We start from the raw sequence: 19,054 nt of genomic DNA, 5'->3' as shown, positions 1-19,054 counted from the left end.
CAAGCATAGTTCTTGTCTAAACTTTTCATAGAATAGTGCAAAGATCTAACATCTTGTCGTTACACTTAAGTACTTAAAGCTGTCAGTGAAAAACACAGGGCGGGCGGTGAAAGCTGTCAATATGTGAAAGTTCTAAAAATGTCGTTGGAAAACTATTTTAAAGAAGGACTCTGGTGGTTAAATGTGGAATATAAAGTTCTTTAGATTGCTTTCGTCATGATATTGAGTTAAACAAACCCTCAATTGCCCAAGGCCAATGTCTTTAAGAACGCTGCAAGAGCACGGACTTGTTGATGTGAAGTAGCTCCATTTTTCAAAAAGGCACATTCAAGAGTTTCTTTTCATCTCAATCACTGAAAGAAATAGTTGCTAAGGATGTGTGTTAAAATGAAATGTATTGAATGCGATGCAGAACAACAACAGTGGTTTATGCTAAATCATAAATAGATATTTTCTTGCAATCTAATTTAAAATGAATTGGTCAGAGGTGGGAAATAGAATCTGCTTGCATTTCCTCTCATATTTGCTCTTTTCCTTTTGTGTTCTGCTAATGCATTAATAATCATCAAGAAGACTTTACTACTCTGGCTCATAGTTGCAGAATACAACACTTCATAAAACCCAGTAATTATTTTCAATAGAAAACACAGTTTTAAAAAACACAATAATAAGACAGAAAACCCAACAGAAACAACTAAGTCAGCAATGGTATCAACAACCTGTGCTGTAATCTGACGTGTTGTGTTCTGTGAAATGTGTAGTTTTGTGCCTACAGTCCCCCGTACTTTACTGGTCATTCTGTTCTATTAATTTCAGTTTATTAATTTGTTGGTGTCAGCTTCTGGGCCACAATAACCTTTGCTTCTGTGAAGATATTCATAAATACTTTATCTTTATCACTTGTTTTTCTTAAGTTCACCAATAGAATAATCACAACTGCTTTCAAAGTCAAGGAAATGTCTTAGTAAGGAATCAAAGTCCTGTGTTCCAAGGTCTAAACTAAGTCATGAACTCATTTATGGCTTTGTCTCATAGTTTTTTAAAATGCAGTTGCTGTCAGACTTTTCCTCCCGACTCATTCCTGTTAAACTGGTTTTAGCTTTTATGGCTTAAATGGGGATATCGATTAACCCTGAAACCTTTACAGTAGATTATCCCAATGTGAAAGAAGTACATGTTTTTGTTCGAAGATCCGCTTATCTAGTTTAAAAGGTTTCACTTCTGTCTTCAAAAGATATTGTCACAAGTGCAGCCATGAATACATTTATGTACTTAGGGTTCAAACAGCAAATACTCTTTTTGGTCAGCTAGACTCTATTGTTGTTTCAGAGATAAAGATGATCTCACTGCCAGGGTGATCTTTCCAGTGAGACAGGTTGCAGATGAAGATAAAAACTGGAACTTCTCTACTGAAGATATGCCATGTGACAGTTTATGTTTTAGCCTGAATATGCCAACAGGCTACAGTGGCTAAGTAACTTAGGAAGAGTAAAACACTGAGCATGTGAGGAGTGAACATCTGTGTGTGTCACTTGAATTTATTCAAAGTCAGTTTGCTTTTTCTGGGAATCTTTAGAAGAGTGAAATGGCACATGTCACTGCCTTTACGCTTTGCAAAATAGCAGCCAGTGCTGTGCTGTCAGGAGCAATTGGAAAGTGTTCGGATGTGATTATGAAGCTCGGAGTAGAAGAAGCAAAGGCCAGATAAGTGATATTCATAGAAAGTCGGAGAAAGCGAGTAAGCGAGCTCATCTTCATACTCATCTGTGTGTCCGCCGCTGAATGACAGGCCTGATCTCCTCTGTCACGCTTCTGTGAGTCAGCTCAAAACATCACTAGTTAGATTTCACTTTCCTCTCTCCCTCACTCTGTCTTTTATCAGTGGCAGTAGGTCCATTTCACCACTTGAAGATGATCAAAGTAGGGCAGATAGGTCTGAAATTATGCCACGTGGCACAGAAAAAGAGAGATAGTGCCTTATTACCTCTCAAGTTGAAAGATTTACTGTCAAATTTAACAGTTCTCTCAAAGCATGGGACGCCTCTTATCCTTCATTTGTTGGCTGAAGAGTGCTGATGATAGCCCAGGGCCTGAAGCGATCCAATTAGTTAACTTTATGACTGGAATGTCTTCTTATTCTGGCCTAATAAAATCATTCTACTGAACTCTTCTAACTTGGTTGCAGCTTAGAAATATGTGTTACTCTGCAAACCTTTTATGACCGGTTTCATTAATGAACAAGGAATCTGGGCTTCATATGTAATTGACATCTTTGCAGCATTGACTGTCAGTATGATCTGTTCCACCTGTCAGAGGTACGCCCACTGAGAAAACATTAAGTACAGATTCCCCACCCCAATCTCAAATAAATATAAATGTTATATTGTAGCTTGATGAACACCATATTTTTTACATTTAGGAAATGATGAGATGTTGCATCTGATTCGCTTCTTTTCTGTGGTAATTAAACCAGAAACTCAAACACAGGTATGACAATTGAACCATCCCTTCAAACATGCTGGGATGGGTCAACCAGCCAAACCAGCACTGATGCATACACAAAAAACAAAACCAAACTATAACGTACTGTAGTTTCTTTGTAGGAAACTCTAAATGGATGGTGGTATGTTCAAAATGTTTTCCAGGAAATTCGAAGTCATGTGCCCTTTCAAGTTCTTTCGGTTTGCCTTTAAGGAAAAATCCAGATGAAAATTAGTGTATGACATTTTCATTGTCAGAAAATGACATATGCAAATACCAACAGACCAGACTGGAAACTCTACACACTGACTTGGACATTTGTGATATCATATTTGCGTCTTTAACATGTCAGCACTAACTGTCATCCTGTGTGCCTCTTATACCACAGGGTCCACTGATTGTATCTGCTTTGCCACGAATGGAACCAATGATCCTGTTACTTCTGCTTTACACATCATTGTGGGTAAGCAGAAAATGCACAGCACGTGTCTTATCTCAGTGTTCAGTTGCATCCTATTTGTCTTATCAGATGATATCAGTGTTGTGTAAGAAGCTACAAACAACCTTTGAACGGTTGTTACAGCAAACTGGTTTTTAGAAAATTCATTCTGGGGAAAGAGACTTATGCAGCTCTACTGGGTGTGTCCTCACAGGTGACTCACAACCAATGGACGTGTGTTCAGTTCATCACAACAACATTTTCCTCAGATACTCAGTCTCATTACTTTATGGTTTCTATGGAGATGTGCTGACAGACAGCGAGAGGAAGAGATGGCTTGGACCTGCTAGATACGACCTGTCAGGTATGAAGCCCCTTAATTGTTTGTACTTCAGCCTATCTGCACACTTTAACACTTTTTTTTTACCCATGCGTCCCTGGTTACTCACAGCTTGCTGACCTCATACCAGCTTATTTTAATGTTGTGCAACCTATAGTTTATCCCTGAGGATGCTGGTCTTAGTCTGGGTCCTGGCAGGTCTAACGATTTACCACACTGCCCCAGGCCTATAGATTGAGTACAAACTCTGGTTGCCAAATAGCGAGACTCATCAATATCGTCAGTATCACTAACAGCTTTAAAAATTCCACCTCATAATGAAACTATACATAAATACTAGCACTTATTATACTGTAAGCCCCTTTAAAGAAAGGCATCCACTCAATGATGCAAGTTACGAAACTGGGCTAAATTACAGTGGAGCCAGCTGTACAGAGGAGAAATAAAACTGGAAACCTGGGGTCTCATTTGTCAAAGGCTGTGTGTTTGTGTGTCTGTGTGTGCGTGTGTGTGCGCGCGCGTGCATGTATGTAAAACTGCTCGAACTGTATTTATCAAAGTTACAAGCAGTGATTAATGACAGCCTCTCTTATTCTAAATCCATCTTCTAGTGCACATAAAGGTACAAAAATGAAACACCACTGCAATTCCATATATGCTCAACCCCTTTAAAAGCCTGTATATATCTGTGAATGCTCTTTAACTGGTGTAGGCAGAAAAAAAAACAAAGCTAACCACTTAGTCCTATGTCTTAGTCCACCATGGTTAAATACACCTTGTATAAAGCACAAATATCCTTGGTCTTGTCCACTCATCAGCAAGTAGCTCAGTTCTGCCCCTGGTGCTCAGGGAATCAAAATTAAAATGCAATCTTCTAAAATGACAAGATGACCTTTCCATTTTACCATTTACTCTGTGTGCAGTAAATTAAAATAACATATTTAATTTAGTTTATTTTTGAAATATACTGTGATGGCAGAGGCATCCTTTTTAGCATATTCGGAGACATATTGACCATAATAATAACAGAGTTAGTTAAGTCAATAGGTTTTGAAGATTTTTATTTCAATAATCTTAACATGAGATACTTAACATTAGAGTTAAGATTTCTTTGCCTGCAATTTAGGATCTGTTTACAGCATAGTCTTCTTCTTTTCCTTTCAGCTGTTCCCTTTCAGGGGTCACCACAGCGAATCATGTGCCTCCATCTAACTCTGTCCTCTGTATCCTCTTCTCTCACACCAACTAACTTCATGTCCTCTCTCACTACATCCATAAATCTCCTCTTTGGTCTTCACTCTCCAAGATCTTGTTAAACAAACTAGTCAGAAACTCTACTGCCACCTCTCCTAGACACTTCCATACCTCCACAGGTTTGTCATCAGGACCAACTGCCTTTCCACTCTTCATCCTCTTCAACGTCCTCCTCACTTCACTCTTACTAATCTTTGCTACTTCCTGCTCCACACCAGTCACCTCTTCAACTCTTCGTTCCCTTTCATTTTCCTCATTCATCAACTCTTCAAAGTTCTCCTTCCATTTTCCGATCACACTCTTGGCACCTGTCAATACATTTCCATCCTTATCTTTAATCACACTAACCTGCTGCACATCCTTCCCATCTCTATTTCTCTGTCTGGCCAACTTGTACAAATCCACCTCTCCCTCCTTAGTGTCCAACCTAACATACAAGTCCTCATATGCTCTTTGTTTGGCCTTTGCCACCTCTACCTTTACCTTACGCTGTATCTCCCTGTACTCCTGTCTACTCTCTTCAGTCCTCTCAGTGTCCCACTTCTTCTTAGCTAACCTCTTTCTCTGAATACACTCCTGAACTTCCTCGTTCCACCACCAAGTCTCCTTGTCCACTTTCTTCTTTCCAGATGACACAACGAGTACCTACCTGTCTCCCTGATCACATTAGCTGTAGTGGTCCAGTCATCTGGAAGCACCTCCTGACCACCCAGAGTCTGTCTCAGTTCCTCCCTGAAAACTATACAACATTCTTCCTTTTTCAACTCCCACCACTTTGTCCTCTGCTCTGCTTTTGTCCTCTTCATCTTTCTCACCACCGAGTCATTTTACACACTAAACTCTACACTCTCCACTACCAATACTTTACAGGTTTACAGCATAGTACAAGTATACAATATTAGTTGGTATATGTGTAGAAATTAGGATATGCATAGTGTAAGCAAAAGAATGTGTGTATGCACGGTTAATATTTGAGGCCTTTGCTATACATACAGTATTATCAAACACAACAGGACATTAAAATACAATTTTGTGTTATCTGTACTGTCTACTTAATAAATAAAATAGCTCTAAACCTTTTTTGTATAATCTTTTACCCAGTTAAATCTACAACAACCTCTAAAGGGAAATAAGAGTGGTCCAATTTAACATTTAATTGCCTTGGCAGGTATAATTACAGTTAAAATAAACAAGTAAAGATCTTTTCATGGATGCATTCTCTACACTGTGACTTTTTTTTCCATGCAGGCGTAAAAACCTTTCTGAACCACAACTACTACGAAGGGACCATTTCTTTCCTACCTGCCGAGGACACCCTGGGGAACCCCAGGGACAAGCTGCGGTGTCGATCTGGGTAAATAAAGCACCAGTGATATTTCCTTTCCGACACTATTTTACAATGTGCTAACTTATCTGATGTAGTTCAATAGTAGTGGTGCACCTGCCAGAGTTTAAATAGGATAGTTTACGTTGTCAGGAAGCCTATCTGATTTATTATGGACTGAGAGCCCATTCAGTCTTTTCCAAAAAAGCACTTGAGTCAGTGCTTTAGTTTTTGAGATGCAGGGTGCTGACATGGATTGCATTAGTTATGGGGGCTGAAATGGGCTGAAAACCATTAATCTCTTAAAATGTTTTTGTCTCCTGACAACTTATTTTGTCATAAAAAGGGATATGGGTGTGCTACAAAAAAGCTCTAACAAAATGTGTGTAACAAAAACTAAATATGACTATAGCTAAATACACGTCAGTTAGAGCTGGACTTGATTTATTCCCATCTAATGAATCATTTAAGCCTGGCTGTCACAGCAAAACAGATTATTAGATGATTGTATAAACACGGTTACCCTGATTTTTCAGGTGCCGTGTCTGTCAGCACAAGCCCTCATCAAAGGACAATCACTGGGAGATGTCAGAGGAGAAGGAAAAGTTTGATAAAGGTACAAGTTTGGGTTCATTACTTTAAACGTGTCAAATTTATCACAGCAAAAAGCAGATTTTCTGACTCCCTGCCTCGTTATCTTCTCATTTGTCTATTTTGAAACCATTTCCAGACTTGTGAGATGTGTGAAAATGAATATATTGAAAGCTGTGGTTTGAGAGAAAAGGCAAAAAAAAAAAAAACACACATAAGGAGATGAGGCAATCCCACACTAGCTGTCGTTCCCTGAAGTCACACACAAACAAATAAAGGGAGATTTGCATTTTTCTGTCTTTTTCGGGGGAGATTAAGTAACCTTGGTGGACTAAGTGTAAGTAGATTCATCTTCTCCTTCTGAAATCTCGCTTTATCCCAATTTTCTGTTGGGGCTGCTTTTCACCTGCAGCATGGCAAAATTCTTGATGAGATTCTTGATGAGTTATTGACGAGAAAATATAAACTGATTTTAGTGACACTGCACAACTCCCCGTCATGCCCTGCCTCAGCCTTCTTTTGCCTATTGATTTCCAAATCTCCACCATCCACCCCTGCGTCTGCTTGATGAGATTACATGTTCTCCCAACGAAGCTGCTGTGTGTCTGTCCTCTCAACACCAAGTACGACACCTCGTGGTTACCTCCTGTTCCTTCGGCTGTGACTCTCTTCATGGCATCCACGCACACACACACACACACACAGCAGCACAAACCAAAGGAGTCAGATGAAATAGTCTGTCTGTGTGCATGCTCTTTTTCCTTTCTAATTAGTGTCATAATGTTAAATTTTCCATCTTGGGTTGGCTATCTGGGATGGCAGCATCTTACGGACCATGTGTGTGTGTGGGGGGGGGGGGGGGGGTTCGTTTGTTTATTTGTTTTCTTGTGTAAATATGAAAGCGAGCGGAACCTGTTTGTGTATGATGTGTGACAGACTCTCCATTCAGGAAGAAATTTAGCCCTGCCAGCTCTGACAGGGGGTTTGCCTCACACCAATGCTGCTGTTTGTTTTGTAATTTTTTTTTTCTTCTTTCTGGCGAGGGAAATCTCAAACAACTGCTAAATCAATGAGGCGTGAAACTCTCTCTCTCTCTCTTTCTCTGCAGATGAGCCAGACTCTTTTGCAAAAGCAAATACTCATTTGGAGACGTTCTCCTAATGTAGAGACTACAGTCCACAATTAGATTTGTAATTTTAGTTTGTTTTGTTTACATTTTTTAATAAAATGTAGTTTAGATCACTGGTTTCCCAATTAGAATACTGTTGTTTTTATGCAGCCTCAGCGGACTTGTTATCAGTGGTTCGCGTTTGTTTTGTGAAATGAGTGGGAAAGGTAATGAATCGTATTGCTTTCTGAGATCACATAATTTTTCTCTGAGGTGCTCATAAAACAGTCAGATGCTAATTTGGACATCTGTGATCACTTTTTGCAGCTTGACTATCACCCTGGTGACAGGCACTGCCAGTCCCATGGGTGATGCTACTGTGTCTTTGATTCACCATCACTTGTAAACACTCGCTAATCTCTGAGGAGCAGCGCAGTGATTTGTGAAGTGCTGCCATCGCATATGTCATTTTAGACTTGGAGGCCACAAATGCATCTAATCATAACAAGGAAAGTTAAGGCTAATCCAGTCTGTCCATATGTCTTCCTCTTTAGAAAAGACTGCATTTTGTAACAGAAGACATTCCAGTTTAGGAACATCACTTTCAGCATCAAAGTTTCATTCTTGGCTCACACATCAGGGTAAAGCTGCAGTGAGGGTTCCTGCCAAGACATCTGGATCTTAATGGACCCCTCATCAGCATCACTGCTGTTGTGTGACGAGCTTGGAACGTTACCTCAACACTCATAAAGTGCTTGCAAAACACACAGTATAATTTCCAACTAATTCCTGATTGTACGCAAATTATTTGTTTGAGTCTAACATCAGCAGTTCTGGAAAGAAGGAATCAGAATTTTGGAACCTGTTCTTGTCTCTAACTTGTACAACTAAGTACCTTACGGCTGGCAGAATTCTCGAAAACAAATCCAATGTGGCATTTTTGCACATGCTGTGGAATTGCTGCTCAATACACCACTGCAAACAAATTGCTGTACAGTACATAGTACACAAGGTCTGTTTATTTCAAATTGTCAAAGTCAGATGGAGGAGTTTTAACTCGGTAATATGAGAAGAGTAAAGTTAAGCAGAACCCCCCCCCAAATAAAAGCAAAGAACGAATTTTAACCAAGGTATGGTGCTATATTAACTTTAGACTCCCCCGTTTCAGGTGACAGCAGTGGTTGGAGTACGATCAGTGGAAAGTTCATAGCCATTAATGCAGCAAGTATGAGCTGCGCATGTCCCCGCAGCCCCAAAGGCCTGTCGCCATCCGCCCACCTCACTGATGGCACTGCAGACCTCATCCTTGTCCGGAAGTGTTCCCGTTTAGACTTTTTCAGGCACCTTCTTCGACATACCAACAAAGAAGACCAGGTAAGACAGATGCAGATTCTGTTAACATGTATTATCTTTACGTGATATTAAATTATACTTAATGTATAATCACTTTTGTCATATATATAAGTAAGCAGACATAAACACTGTATGAGCAATGCTGTGCAGATTATTCCAGACATGAAAGAAAGCAGAAAAATTAATTTGGATCCAGCAGTGATAAAAATCAGCCTCCTCTTCAAAAAGTAAAGGAATCCTATCATTCCCTAAGAGCTTTCTGTCAATCAGCATGCAGTAGAATTTAGTGCTCAACATCAAGAGTTTCTCAATCTGTGCACAGACGAATTATGTTAAGTCTGTAAACGAGCGAGCAGAAGAGTTTGCCCCCTTGCTGTGCTAGCACCTCCGTTTGCTGACTCAGCTCAGTTTCTCAACTATGGTTCACTTTAGTTCAAATGCCTTAGCCCTTGTGCCGTCCCACGTATCATAAATATCCTCCATCCTAGTCCAGAGAGGCAACAGGAAACGCTGCATCAGGGATATGCTGTATGGGAGAACAAGCTGATACCAGACTAATGCCCTCTCAGGATAACACAAGTATTACCAGGGGAAGTCTGGTGATTTGTAATTATTACCTCAGGAAAGACCTTGGGAAGTTTATCTCATTTAGAAGGATCTTGTAGGTAATTTCATCTACAGCTGTTGCCTTGGTAAAAGCGTGGAAATGCAAACTCGGTTTTGAGCCAACACTTAGATCCTGAAGTGTGTTTTTTACTCATAGGACATTTTGACAATGTGGATTTTGAGGACATAATTATTTAAATGAATGAATAGAATGGAACATTATACATTTGAAGTCTTAAAGTTATAAAATGTAGCAGCGGGCAATCAAGCCATAAGAACGGAATATATTTTTGAAAAATGAAGTTGTTACTATTAAAGTAAATTTCAGCGACTTGAGAAAAGATTTACCATAGCTGTGTGACATTAAGCGTGTCCCTAGATTGCTGCAGTCCCAGTGAAATGTTCTGCCATCCAGATGACTAAATGAAATTACCAATGTGCATGGGCAAGATTAAGTTAACAACTTTCCCTGGTGATGCTACTGCAAAGTGGCTTTAAAAACAATTTTATAACAGAGATTTTCCCCAATATGCTAAAATGCAATAGAGCGAGGCACAAGAAGACCTTTTCTGTATCTATCTAAAACATACCTGAAAAGTGGGAATGGTTGTGAGATGTCATCCTGTTAGTCCATCATTTAGGTCCCAACAGAATTATCTTAAAAACTACTGGAAGCATAGCTATAAAGTTTGCTTCAATAGTTAATAGCATTTAGAGGATGAATCGTGATTACAGTCATATGGATAATAGTTCCATATGCGTCTGTGTATTTTACTATTTATCATATATATTTGAAGGACGGTGCCTATATACTGTACAGTGCCTTTAAAAAAGTTCAGTCTTGAGCAGATTTATACGTGTCCTCCTATAAAATACAACTCTGTCGGTCATTTGTACCAGCAGGAAATCAACAACAAACATATTAGCGTATCACCGTATAGACGATTAGTGTGCAGTGATGTGCAGTTGCTGTAGAAAACAAACTATCTGTTGCTTACTGTGAAAAAGCGAGGGATTAATCAAAACCATGACTTTTGAACTGAAGGGAACCATGTTTATTTAGTGCCAACACCTTACACTGATGTCTGTGTGCCTAACCCCAACCAACCTGCTATGATGCACAGTTGTAATCCAGCGTTTGTGACTGTTCGGGATGAACAAGTGTTACTTCAGTCGCCTGTTCTGCACAGTTTTAAGAGTCGGCATCTGCCATTTTGGTGCTTTTACTGTAGCACTGTAGCTTATCCTAGTTACATGGCAGTAGTGCTGACATAAACATTCACTTTAGCAAATGCCAAAGGCTTAGTCCACCATTTTTAGCCCCTCTCCCTCCACCACAGGCAGTTTACTGCGTCTAATAGAGGATAAGTCAGTTAAGATGCTGCTGAAAAGCCACCAACGGGGGTTCGACTAGTACCCATGGTGCAACACACAATGCAAAAACTACACCAGTGTAGACTCACTGACAGCCTTGGTTTGTCACAGACTGTGGATGCTGACACATTATCTAGCAGGTTAGCGCACCAAAGTTAGCATTAGGCTCTAAGCAGTCCTGTGCTAAACCAATACTTGTTTCACCTTTTGTCACATATTCAAATGTTGGATCTCTCTAATGGAGGAAAAAAAGATGATATTTTTCTAGCTGTTCTCAGTGCCCTTAATGTGGTACTGGCAGTGAAAAGCCAGTATAAGATGTGTTTCTAGCTTCAGGCTGTCTTTGCTGCTGTACTTGCACAACAGTACGCGTACAACAGTAAGTAGTTCTATGTGTACGGTGAATGGGACATTGCATCAGAGTTCACTTATTATCAGCATCACTGTCCAGCCGAGCGGAGAGAAACAAGGAGTGAGAAGCCACTAAGCGTATTCATGGCCTTGTCAGAAAGCCTTTTAGGCAGACTGTCCAGCACGAATGCAAAATGACTGCAGTCATAAAGAGGGTCTGATGTGAAATAAATGGCTGTTTTGGATAAGAGAGGGCTAGAAAGGGAGAGATGTAAGGGAGAAAAAGAGAGACAAAGGAAAAGGAGGAGAAGAAAGGGGAAGAGAATACAGAGAAAGTGGCACCCCATGAAGATGAAGAAAATGCTGTGCCGGACAGAGCTGAACCTTTCTGTGACACTGAATGAGATGAAAGGGTATTTTTGACAAAATAATAATTTTTTCACCCCAGTCATTTTTCTTCTCCACTCTTCTTCCGTATACATACAGAAGTTTTTATGTGCCTTGGTTTTATCTCACTCCTTTTTCACTCATTTGACTTTTTTGTGTTTGATCTTCTGTTTGCCGTCTTCTTTCCTGAATGGGAAAAAAAAAAAAAACAGGGAAAAATGTAGTTTCGCTTTCTATTATAAAATCAGCAGGAGTCTATGAAAAGACAATAGAGTGGAAATTAACTTTTTACCTCCCCCACCAGGAGCTAGTAAACTGAAAAACAAGTACATGGAAAAAATCATGTTCGTATTGCAGAGGAATATTCCACTGTCCATTTTCGGTGCTGACTTTATAGTCGTTTATGTTCAAATGGTTATGTAAATAGTTTTTGTCCTTATTCTGTGAGCACTGAAGATGAATCCTAACTGATTTGTGTACTATAGGCTAACTTTGATATGACACAGCTGAAGCTTGATGCATTTGTTTTTTCATGACCTTAAATGGACCTTAAAATGCAGATGGGAAGAAAAATATCCCTACTATTTAATTCTGTGCCTGCAATTAAAACTAAACAACAAAACCTTTGAAATTATTAGTATAAATTGTTTTCGTTTGACCTCAATCCATCAAATGTAGATGTTTCTGGGCGAGGCACTAAATTATTTTTAGCACGTTATTGTTAAACGTTTGCTTACATAAAGTGTGTTCGTACATCATTGTATTTAATTGTGTTAAGGTCATGAAAAATAAAAGGAATATCTGACAAAGGCTCAAAAATAAATTCTTCCTCATACATTTGCACTGCTCATTTTAAACTAAAACTCTTAAAGGTGGGGGTCTTTACCTCTATGCCATCTGTGGGGACATCTGTTCCTTCATCCATCTATTCATCAATCTCTCTCTCTCTCTCAATTTCACATATTTCTCATCCATCTATGCCTTCGTCCCCAGTTTGACCACTCGTTTGTTGAGGTGCACCGGATGAGGAAGTTTCGTTTTCAGCCGCGGCACCAGGAGCCGGTATCCCTGGAAGACCTGAGCGAGATTCCAAAGAAGACAGGCTTCACACCTATATGCTCTGCCCAAGCAACCTGCAACTACAGCAGCATCCACAGCAGCTGGAACTGCGATGGAGAGATTCTGCCTCACACTGCCATCCAAGTCAGGTGAATCACATTTGAAAACTTAAAGTTGTAGTTATTTGAAGCAACTTAGGCTGCGCTTAGTTACTCAACTCAAAACTACAAAAAGTCAAGGACTATAAAAAAAAAAGAAACTTGGCAGCTAGTAACTGGAAAAAACTATCAAATTTACTGCCAATTTACTGTGTATTTTCTGATATATACGACTTTTTGACACAGTGAAACTGAAAGAATCATTTTGCCTCCTGAAGACAGGCGCAGTTCAATCATTTTTCCACTTGGCCCGCTAATTTTCCATTCTGTGAAGCCTATGATGAAAATGTATGATTTTGATGCAATGAAGACAGTCGGGATCACTCTAGTAGGGGACTAGTAAATGGCTTTGAATCAGTGCACATAATTTTATAGAACCCATATAATGGAAGAAGTATTGAAATACGTGCAAAGCTCTGCATATTGCATTGTTAGGTATTCACAGCAAATACTTTCCTTTTCTGTATTAAGCTGTAAACTTACTTTAAATTGCCCTAAAATGGTCCTGAGCATCATGACTCACAGCCCGAGTAGAAATCCATCATGTTCTACATGCTCTGTATTCACAGTGCACTGAAGTAAAACTTGCATACTGTATATAATACTTTGAACTAGACTGAAATCTCTCAAAAAAAACTAGTAAATGAACTGTCGTGGCAGTTTCTACAGGCATTCGTAGTCCTCAGAGGGTTTAATGATCCAGAAAGGCAACATATCAAAGTTTAAAGCGTGTCATATTTAGGAGTTGATACGGAAACTGTCCATATCAATTGGACTCGATGCTGAGTATTAGTTGTAATGGAGAAGATCTCGTACACGGCTAGACAGAAGTTACATCAGCAGGGCTATTAGTGCTGCTAGTGTCTGGTCAGGAGACTATTTCACTGTTCCCTGCTGGCCGATCTTGGCAACTATGTGGAATTAACACCTCCCCACACCCCTCATTATTCTGGCCCTGTCCATACTTCAGCTTTCCCCACCATCAGATTTCTATACAGCAGGCATGGCACCGCTTGACTCATCGTTTATTTCATGCTCCATTGTACTTTGCCAATGATGCATGGCGCTGTAATGTTGCTAATTTAACGGCCCTCCCCATGTTAAAAGGCTACTCCCCTTTAATTAAAGCAGAAGTCTGTCCTTTTATTGCCTCTTCCTCTCCGCTAATCGCTCTTGGAGTGAGCCGGCCACAGTCCTGCTCGGATAATTAACAGTAATAGCCCAGGTGAAACGGAAAAGAAAGTAAGAAAGAAGAGGTGAAGAGCTTTTGCTTTAGAAGTGAAGAAATGCACATTTGGAATGTTTGAAAGTTACCATATGTATTGCACTAAACATTTTATTGAAAATTACAAGTTAACATGCTACTGCATTATATTAACCACTGGTAAAGCCTGGAAGTAAACAGCATGTGTTCCATTAAAAATACAGGCTGTCTCTTAGGAAGCAGACATAGGCAGTAATTGAGCTTATGCAACATACTGTACTATAACAGCCATATTGCCTGGTTACTGCTTTTTTTAATGTCTGTATACTTTTACCTTGAATGCATCAAGATCTGAAATGCATGTCACTGAAGTGCATCGTCCCCATCCATTTGATAACATCTGCTATGGCAGCTCTTAAAAGTATTTATACGTTACACACCACGAAGACTTCGCTTTCAGGTCTGTGTGTCAAGTCGGCACACAGAGGTGCCGTTCCATTGCTTTTTACATCTGCCACATGGACAATAAAGTCTCATCGAAATGAGAATAGTCGTTAACTTGATGGTTTGTTATTCAGGCTAAACGATGTGTGTATGTGTGTGTGTGTGTGTGTGTGTGTGTATACTCTTCCTCTCTGCAGTGTCCAGTGCCAGTTGATCCGGCTGTTTGCCCGTGGTATTGAAGATCAGCAGCCGCAGTGTGTGTTTGAAGACCCTTGTACCCTGTAGGCCCTGGAGCTAAGTACAGACTAAACAGTAGACTGAGAGCTGGACAAGGACATTTAGCTGTTTTAAAAACAACAAACTGAGTTGCATTTGGTAAGATTTCCCCACCAAAAAACAAAACAAATCCATTTAGACAGAGGTACTGTCTAAATGAAACCTGCAGGAATTCCTTGTCCTATGTACATCATAATATGAAAGTATCATCATAATATAAAATTTACTTCAGAATGAGAAAGGAAACCTGCCATCACCAGCCGGAAAACAAGGAAAATAAGGACGTTACATCGTGTTATATCCAGTTAATCCCGGCATTTCAGGATGTTAATGTGCAAAAATGTTTAATGCAACTTAAAGTAAGCTTAAGTAAGATCCTACAGCTGCTAGTGCTGGTGTTGCCATATTTGAACAAATTTCTGTGTGTGTTGTTTATGTTGGTTTTTGGAAAATGAAGATTGTGAAACATGAAAGATGAAACAGAGTTGAACTGCACTGAGCTGGACTCAGCTGCAACATTCAGCAGAAGTTTATTTTACTTCCATGATGGGGAACACGCTCCCTATATAGCAAAGAGAGACACAGCTTTGTAAGTAGGATGAAGTAAAAATGTACACAGAAACTGAGAAGAGTTAAGATGCCAGTGCTGGAAAAAGAAACTCACATGCAATCTGATCTTCGCTTTTAGGGGAAAAAAATAATTTCATCTGTGACCCAGGTGAAAGCAGATATGAGCCAGGGGCACTAATGAAAAGAGCTGAATACCCTGCTAATACACTAACAGGGCCCTGGTGGCTTCTGGGTAATAAGGCAAAGTGGTTGCTAAGTGATTTGGTGTGTCTCAGCTCTGCTGCACCGCACCTGTGGCTCTGAGCTCTCTCTGGCTCAAAATCTACAGATAGTTCAATCATCACCTGGTATTAGCCAGAATTATGCTTTGTTAGCATAAGGGATTATTTTTACAGCTCAAAATTTGGCCTCGTTTAGCTCCTTTTAGTGTAGGTCAAGCTGGTCTTGTTGTCACAGGAGAAAGGTCTATGGAGACAAAATGCAGCAGCTTTTATCTTTGCTACTACATTTTGCTACTCGTGCATCAATAAACTATTAAATTGAATATGTAATAATAGCACATTTGGGTAAATTTGTAAGGTTAAGTGTGTTTTCCACAGTCCCTTCAGAGATGTGAAATCATTGATGTGTGTGTGTTTATGTTTTTGTGAAGGTGCCAATGTGATGAGTTAGCTCTATCACAATTAGCCTCATGGCTGCCATTTTGCAGATGCTCTCTAACTGCAGCCAACACACTGCCAACTCAAACACCTATAGATGAGCAAAGACATCCCCCCCACACACACACACACATAGACACTGTGTAATGCTATTTCTGGAATGCAATGTCTTTCTGTTTCATACACACGCACACACACACACACACACACACACACACACACACACACACACACACACACACACACACACACACAGACTCCTTAACTTTTAACACCATAAAAGCCTCCTTCTCTCTCTGAATCCTCTCCAGCGCCGTTAATACTGACTCCGGATGTCTATAATGTTTCACCTTCAGCGCTCAGTTTTGTCAACTTACAGCGTGATGTTCTTTCAAAGAGTAACACGCTTTTAAATCCTCGCAGAGAAACACACACACACAAACGTCTGTGGAAGGGAGGATTGCTTTAGAAATTGTGTAATTCATGACTGATGTTGTAAATCCTGAAAAACGTCAAACTGCTGTGTAAGGAACTATAATGTCATATTTCAAGCATCATAAGCTAGCAGGCAAGCTAGCGTTCACCACAGGCCTCCACAAAACTGAAGCTAGTTAGCTTAGCATACTCCTAATGCTTCTCTGTCTTCATTGTCATGTTGCTTTATTATACAAAATAAAGCAAAATGTTTTTAACTGTAAAATCAGGGACTAATATAAGCACTGCTAACATTAAGTACGTGTTCATAAACAAGCTCAGAACACTGATGACCACCTCAGCACAATTCTTGGGCAAAAAGTATTTTTTAAATTTCAGTTATCGTTGCAGGTCTTCATATTAGAGTAAACACATAAACCAAACTGTGATATAACTTGATATGTAATCTATGCTATGAAAATGTTTAATAAAGTCCTGTGGAAGGATGCTTTTATTTCTTCCTTTTCTTATTCTCTCTTTCGGCGACACTCCTACGTGTGCACACAAAGGTCAGCCCTGCCTTGCTCTGGCTTTCTCAATCTCACTGTGTTCGCTCTTTCTGTCTCCCTGTATGAGTAGAATTTAATAGGGTGCTCTGATGTGAGCGAGATGTTTCATTAAAGAACATCAGACATCAAAGGTCTCTGCTGAGATGGAGTGGTATTTCAAGCTGTGCTCATTCTGCACACAGTCTGGATCTTGTTTCTTTTTCTGATACCCCAAGGCAATTCCAAAGTGTTAGAGCGCGAGAGGAGGAAATCTGAATTTGGTAAGTGTAATTATTACAATCTTCTAGCCATAGTACACATGTAAAAGGTTGTGGTTGATAAAACTTTGTCAGTAAGTGGATGAAATGGATTCGGTTATCCCAACAGTCCCAGCTTGTCTAAATAGCAACTTCCTGTGTGGCGTAAATGATCCATCTATTGACAGCGGAGGGACACCCAGAGGAGCCAGTCCCTGCAAAAGTGGAACATCCATGTTCTAGTTAGCTACAGATGACTTCACTACAAAGCAAACACCTGTTATTATCAGACCAAAACCATACGTGAAAGCCACATCCTCAGCAGTGAAATGTCCGGTTTTATGAAAAAAAAGTCTCCATTTCCTGAACAACTCTGTTGTTTATGGTTCTTCAGTGTCAAGTTAAGACAATTTATCTGAAAAATCTAAACTCAGACAGATGTGTGTAGACATTTAAGCATATGACATATTTCTACAGGCTTAGTGAAATAAACCAGATACAGACATGAATATACAAAATCAGATACGTATTACACAGGTTAATAACTTGTGTAATACATCTTAGACTGTCGTCAGGGACGATTTGACCAGGTTACAGTTACAGTTTGTTATAGTTTATTTTAAAAACTGTAATTTTTTTGCGATGGACTTGGGATCATAGTCACTCCTCCCTTGCCAATGAGACCTGAAGTAATTTTTTCACTCAGTGGTGGAGTTTACAATTTTGCAACCACATCTAAAAATGTCACACCTTTATAACCCTTTGGGGTTATGGCCCACATTCCCATCTCCAAAATCGTCCAAATGGTCTAGTCTAACACTGAGTGAAACAGGCAGGTCTGCAGGCCATCAACAGCAGCCTGTTTTCATGGGTCTAGTGTCCAGTACCATCATTCCTCTTAAAAATTTGCATCATAGTGCTGAGTTGGAAAATATGTTATTGAAAAATTTGCAGATTAAAAAATGATGTATTTAATATTAGTCTTTAAAGTAGAACTTAATCCTATGTGAACTGGAAATCATTGGCAACACCCTGAACCCTAGGTTTTTTGAACCCTAGCAGAGTGATGATCTGAACCCGTTGTAAGCAAACCCACATCCAGACGTCCAAACCCACAAAAATCAGCTTATTTAGAAAACAGCAGATCAACAGATCAACAGCATCAAAAGCCTTGGACAGATCCACAGAGAGTGCAGCATAGTGGTGCCTTTTATCTACTGAGTCGACAATGTCATCCACAGTAGTTATTGTCCTAAAGCCTGACTGCTGTCGATGAAAGAGATTATTATCTTCCAAAAGGACACTTAGGTGTGAGTTCAACAGTGCTTTAAGGTTTTAAGACAGACAGGAAAGTTTGGACACAAGTGTGTAGTTCTAAAGTGTCACAAAGTGTTTTTATGCTTCAGAAGCATCTGAGCAGCGTCCAGCATTGAGGGCGATTTTGCCTAAAGTTGAGAACTTAAAGTTTTTTTTTTTCATTTATGGCTGAAGCATGTTTAGGTGAAAACCAGGCATTAGAACTGCTTTATTTTAACTGTTTTATTGGGATTGTGATTATCAGCAGTGGCGTTTAGATTTTGGAGAAAATAATGTAAAGCTAAGCCTGGACAGGGGTCTATGATAATGTGGAGGGATAAACCAGAGATAAAGTGGGAAATGTTTAACATGACTTGCTTCCAGAACCTGATGAGCTTGTTGGTGCCTTTCTACTAATTGTTTTGGTTAATCTAACCTGTAATCTTGTTGTTTTACTTCACTCTCACCATTCCTAGCAGTGTAGTAAAAAAATAATAATAATAAAAAAAGCTTTAATAAACCCACTGTGTTCTGCCTGCCCAGTACCAGACAAAGTTGATC

General features: G+C 39.7%; 1 protein-coding gene across 2 annotated transcripts in view; it reads left to right on the top strand.

Annotated features, from left to right (window-relative positions):
* Window positions 1-16,236, top strand: part of cerk (ceramide kinase) — a 34,024-nt gene extending 17,788 nt beyond the window's left edge. Inside the window, exons 7-13 of one of the 2 annotated variants that reach the window (XM_067490953.1) lie at window positions 2,870-2,944; window positions 3,135-3,284; window positions 5,763-5,868; window positions 6,375-6,454; window positions 8,691-8,911; window positions 12,602-12,816; window positions 14,671-16,236. In XM_067490953.1, coding sequence (XP_067347054.1) covers window positions 2,870-2,944; window positions 3,135-3,284; window positions 5,763-5,868; window positions 6,375-6,454; window positions 8,691-8,911; window positions 12,602-12,816; window positions 14,671-14,758 — 935 coding nt within the window. In that variant the 3' untranslated portion in view covers window positions 14,759-16,236. The remainder of the gene's footprint in view (window positions 1-2,869; window positions 2,945-3,134; window positions 3,285-5,762; window positions 5,869-6,374; window positions 6,455-8,690; window positions 8,912-12,601; window positions 12,817-14,670) is intronic. The other variant, XM_067490954.1, reaches the window with a different exon arrangement.
* Window positions 16,237-19,054: the final 2,818 nt, after the last annotated feature.

Source organism: Channa argus, chromosome 21 (genome assembly GCF_033026475.1).
Source record: "Channa argus isolate prfri chromosome 21, Channa argus male v1.0, whole genome shotgun sequence".
In the NCBI taxonomy this organism is placed as follows: domain Eukaryota; kingdom Metazoa; phylum Chordata; class Actinopteri; order Anabantiformes; family Channidae; genus Channa; species Channa argus.
This window is presented reverse-complemented; position numbering and strand designations above follow the sequence as displayed.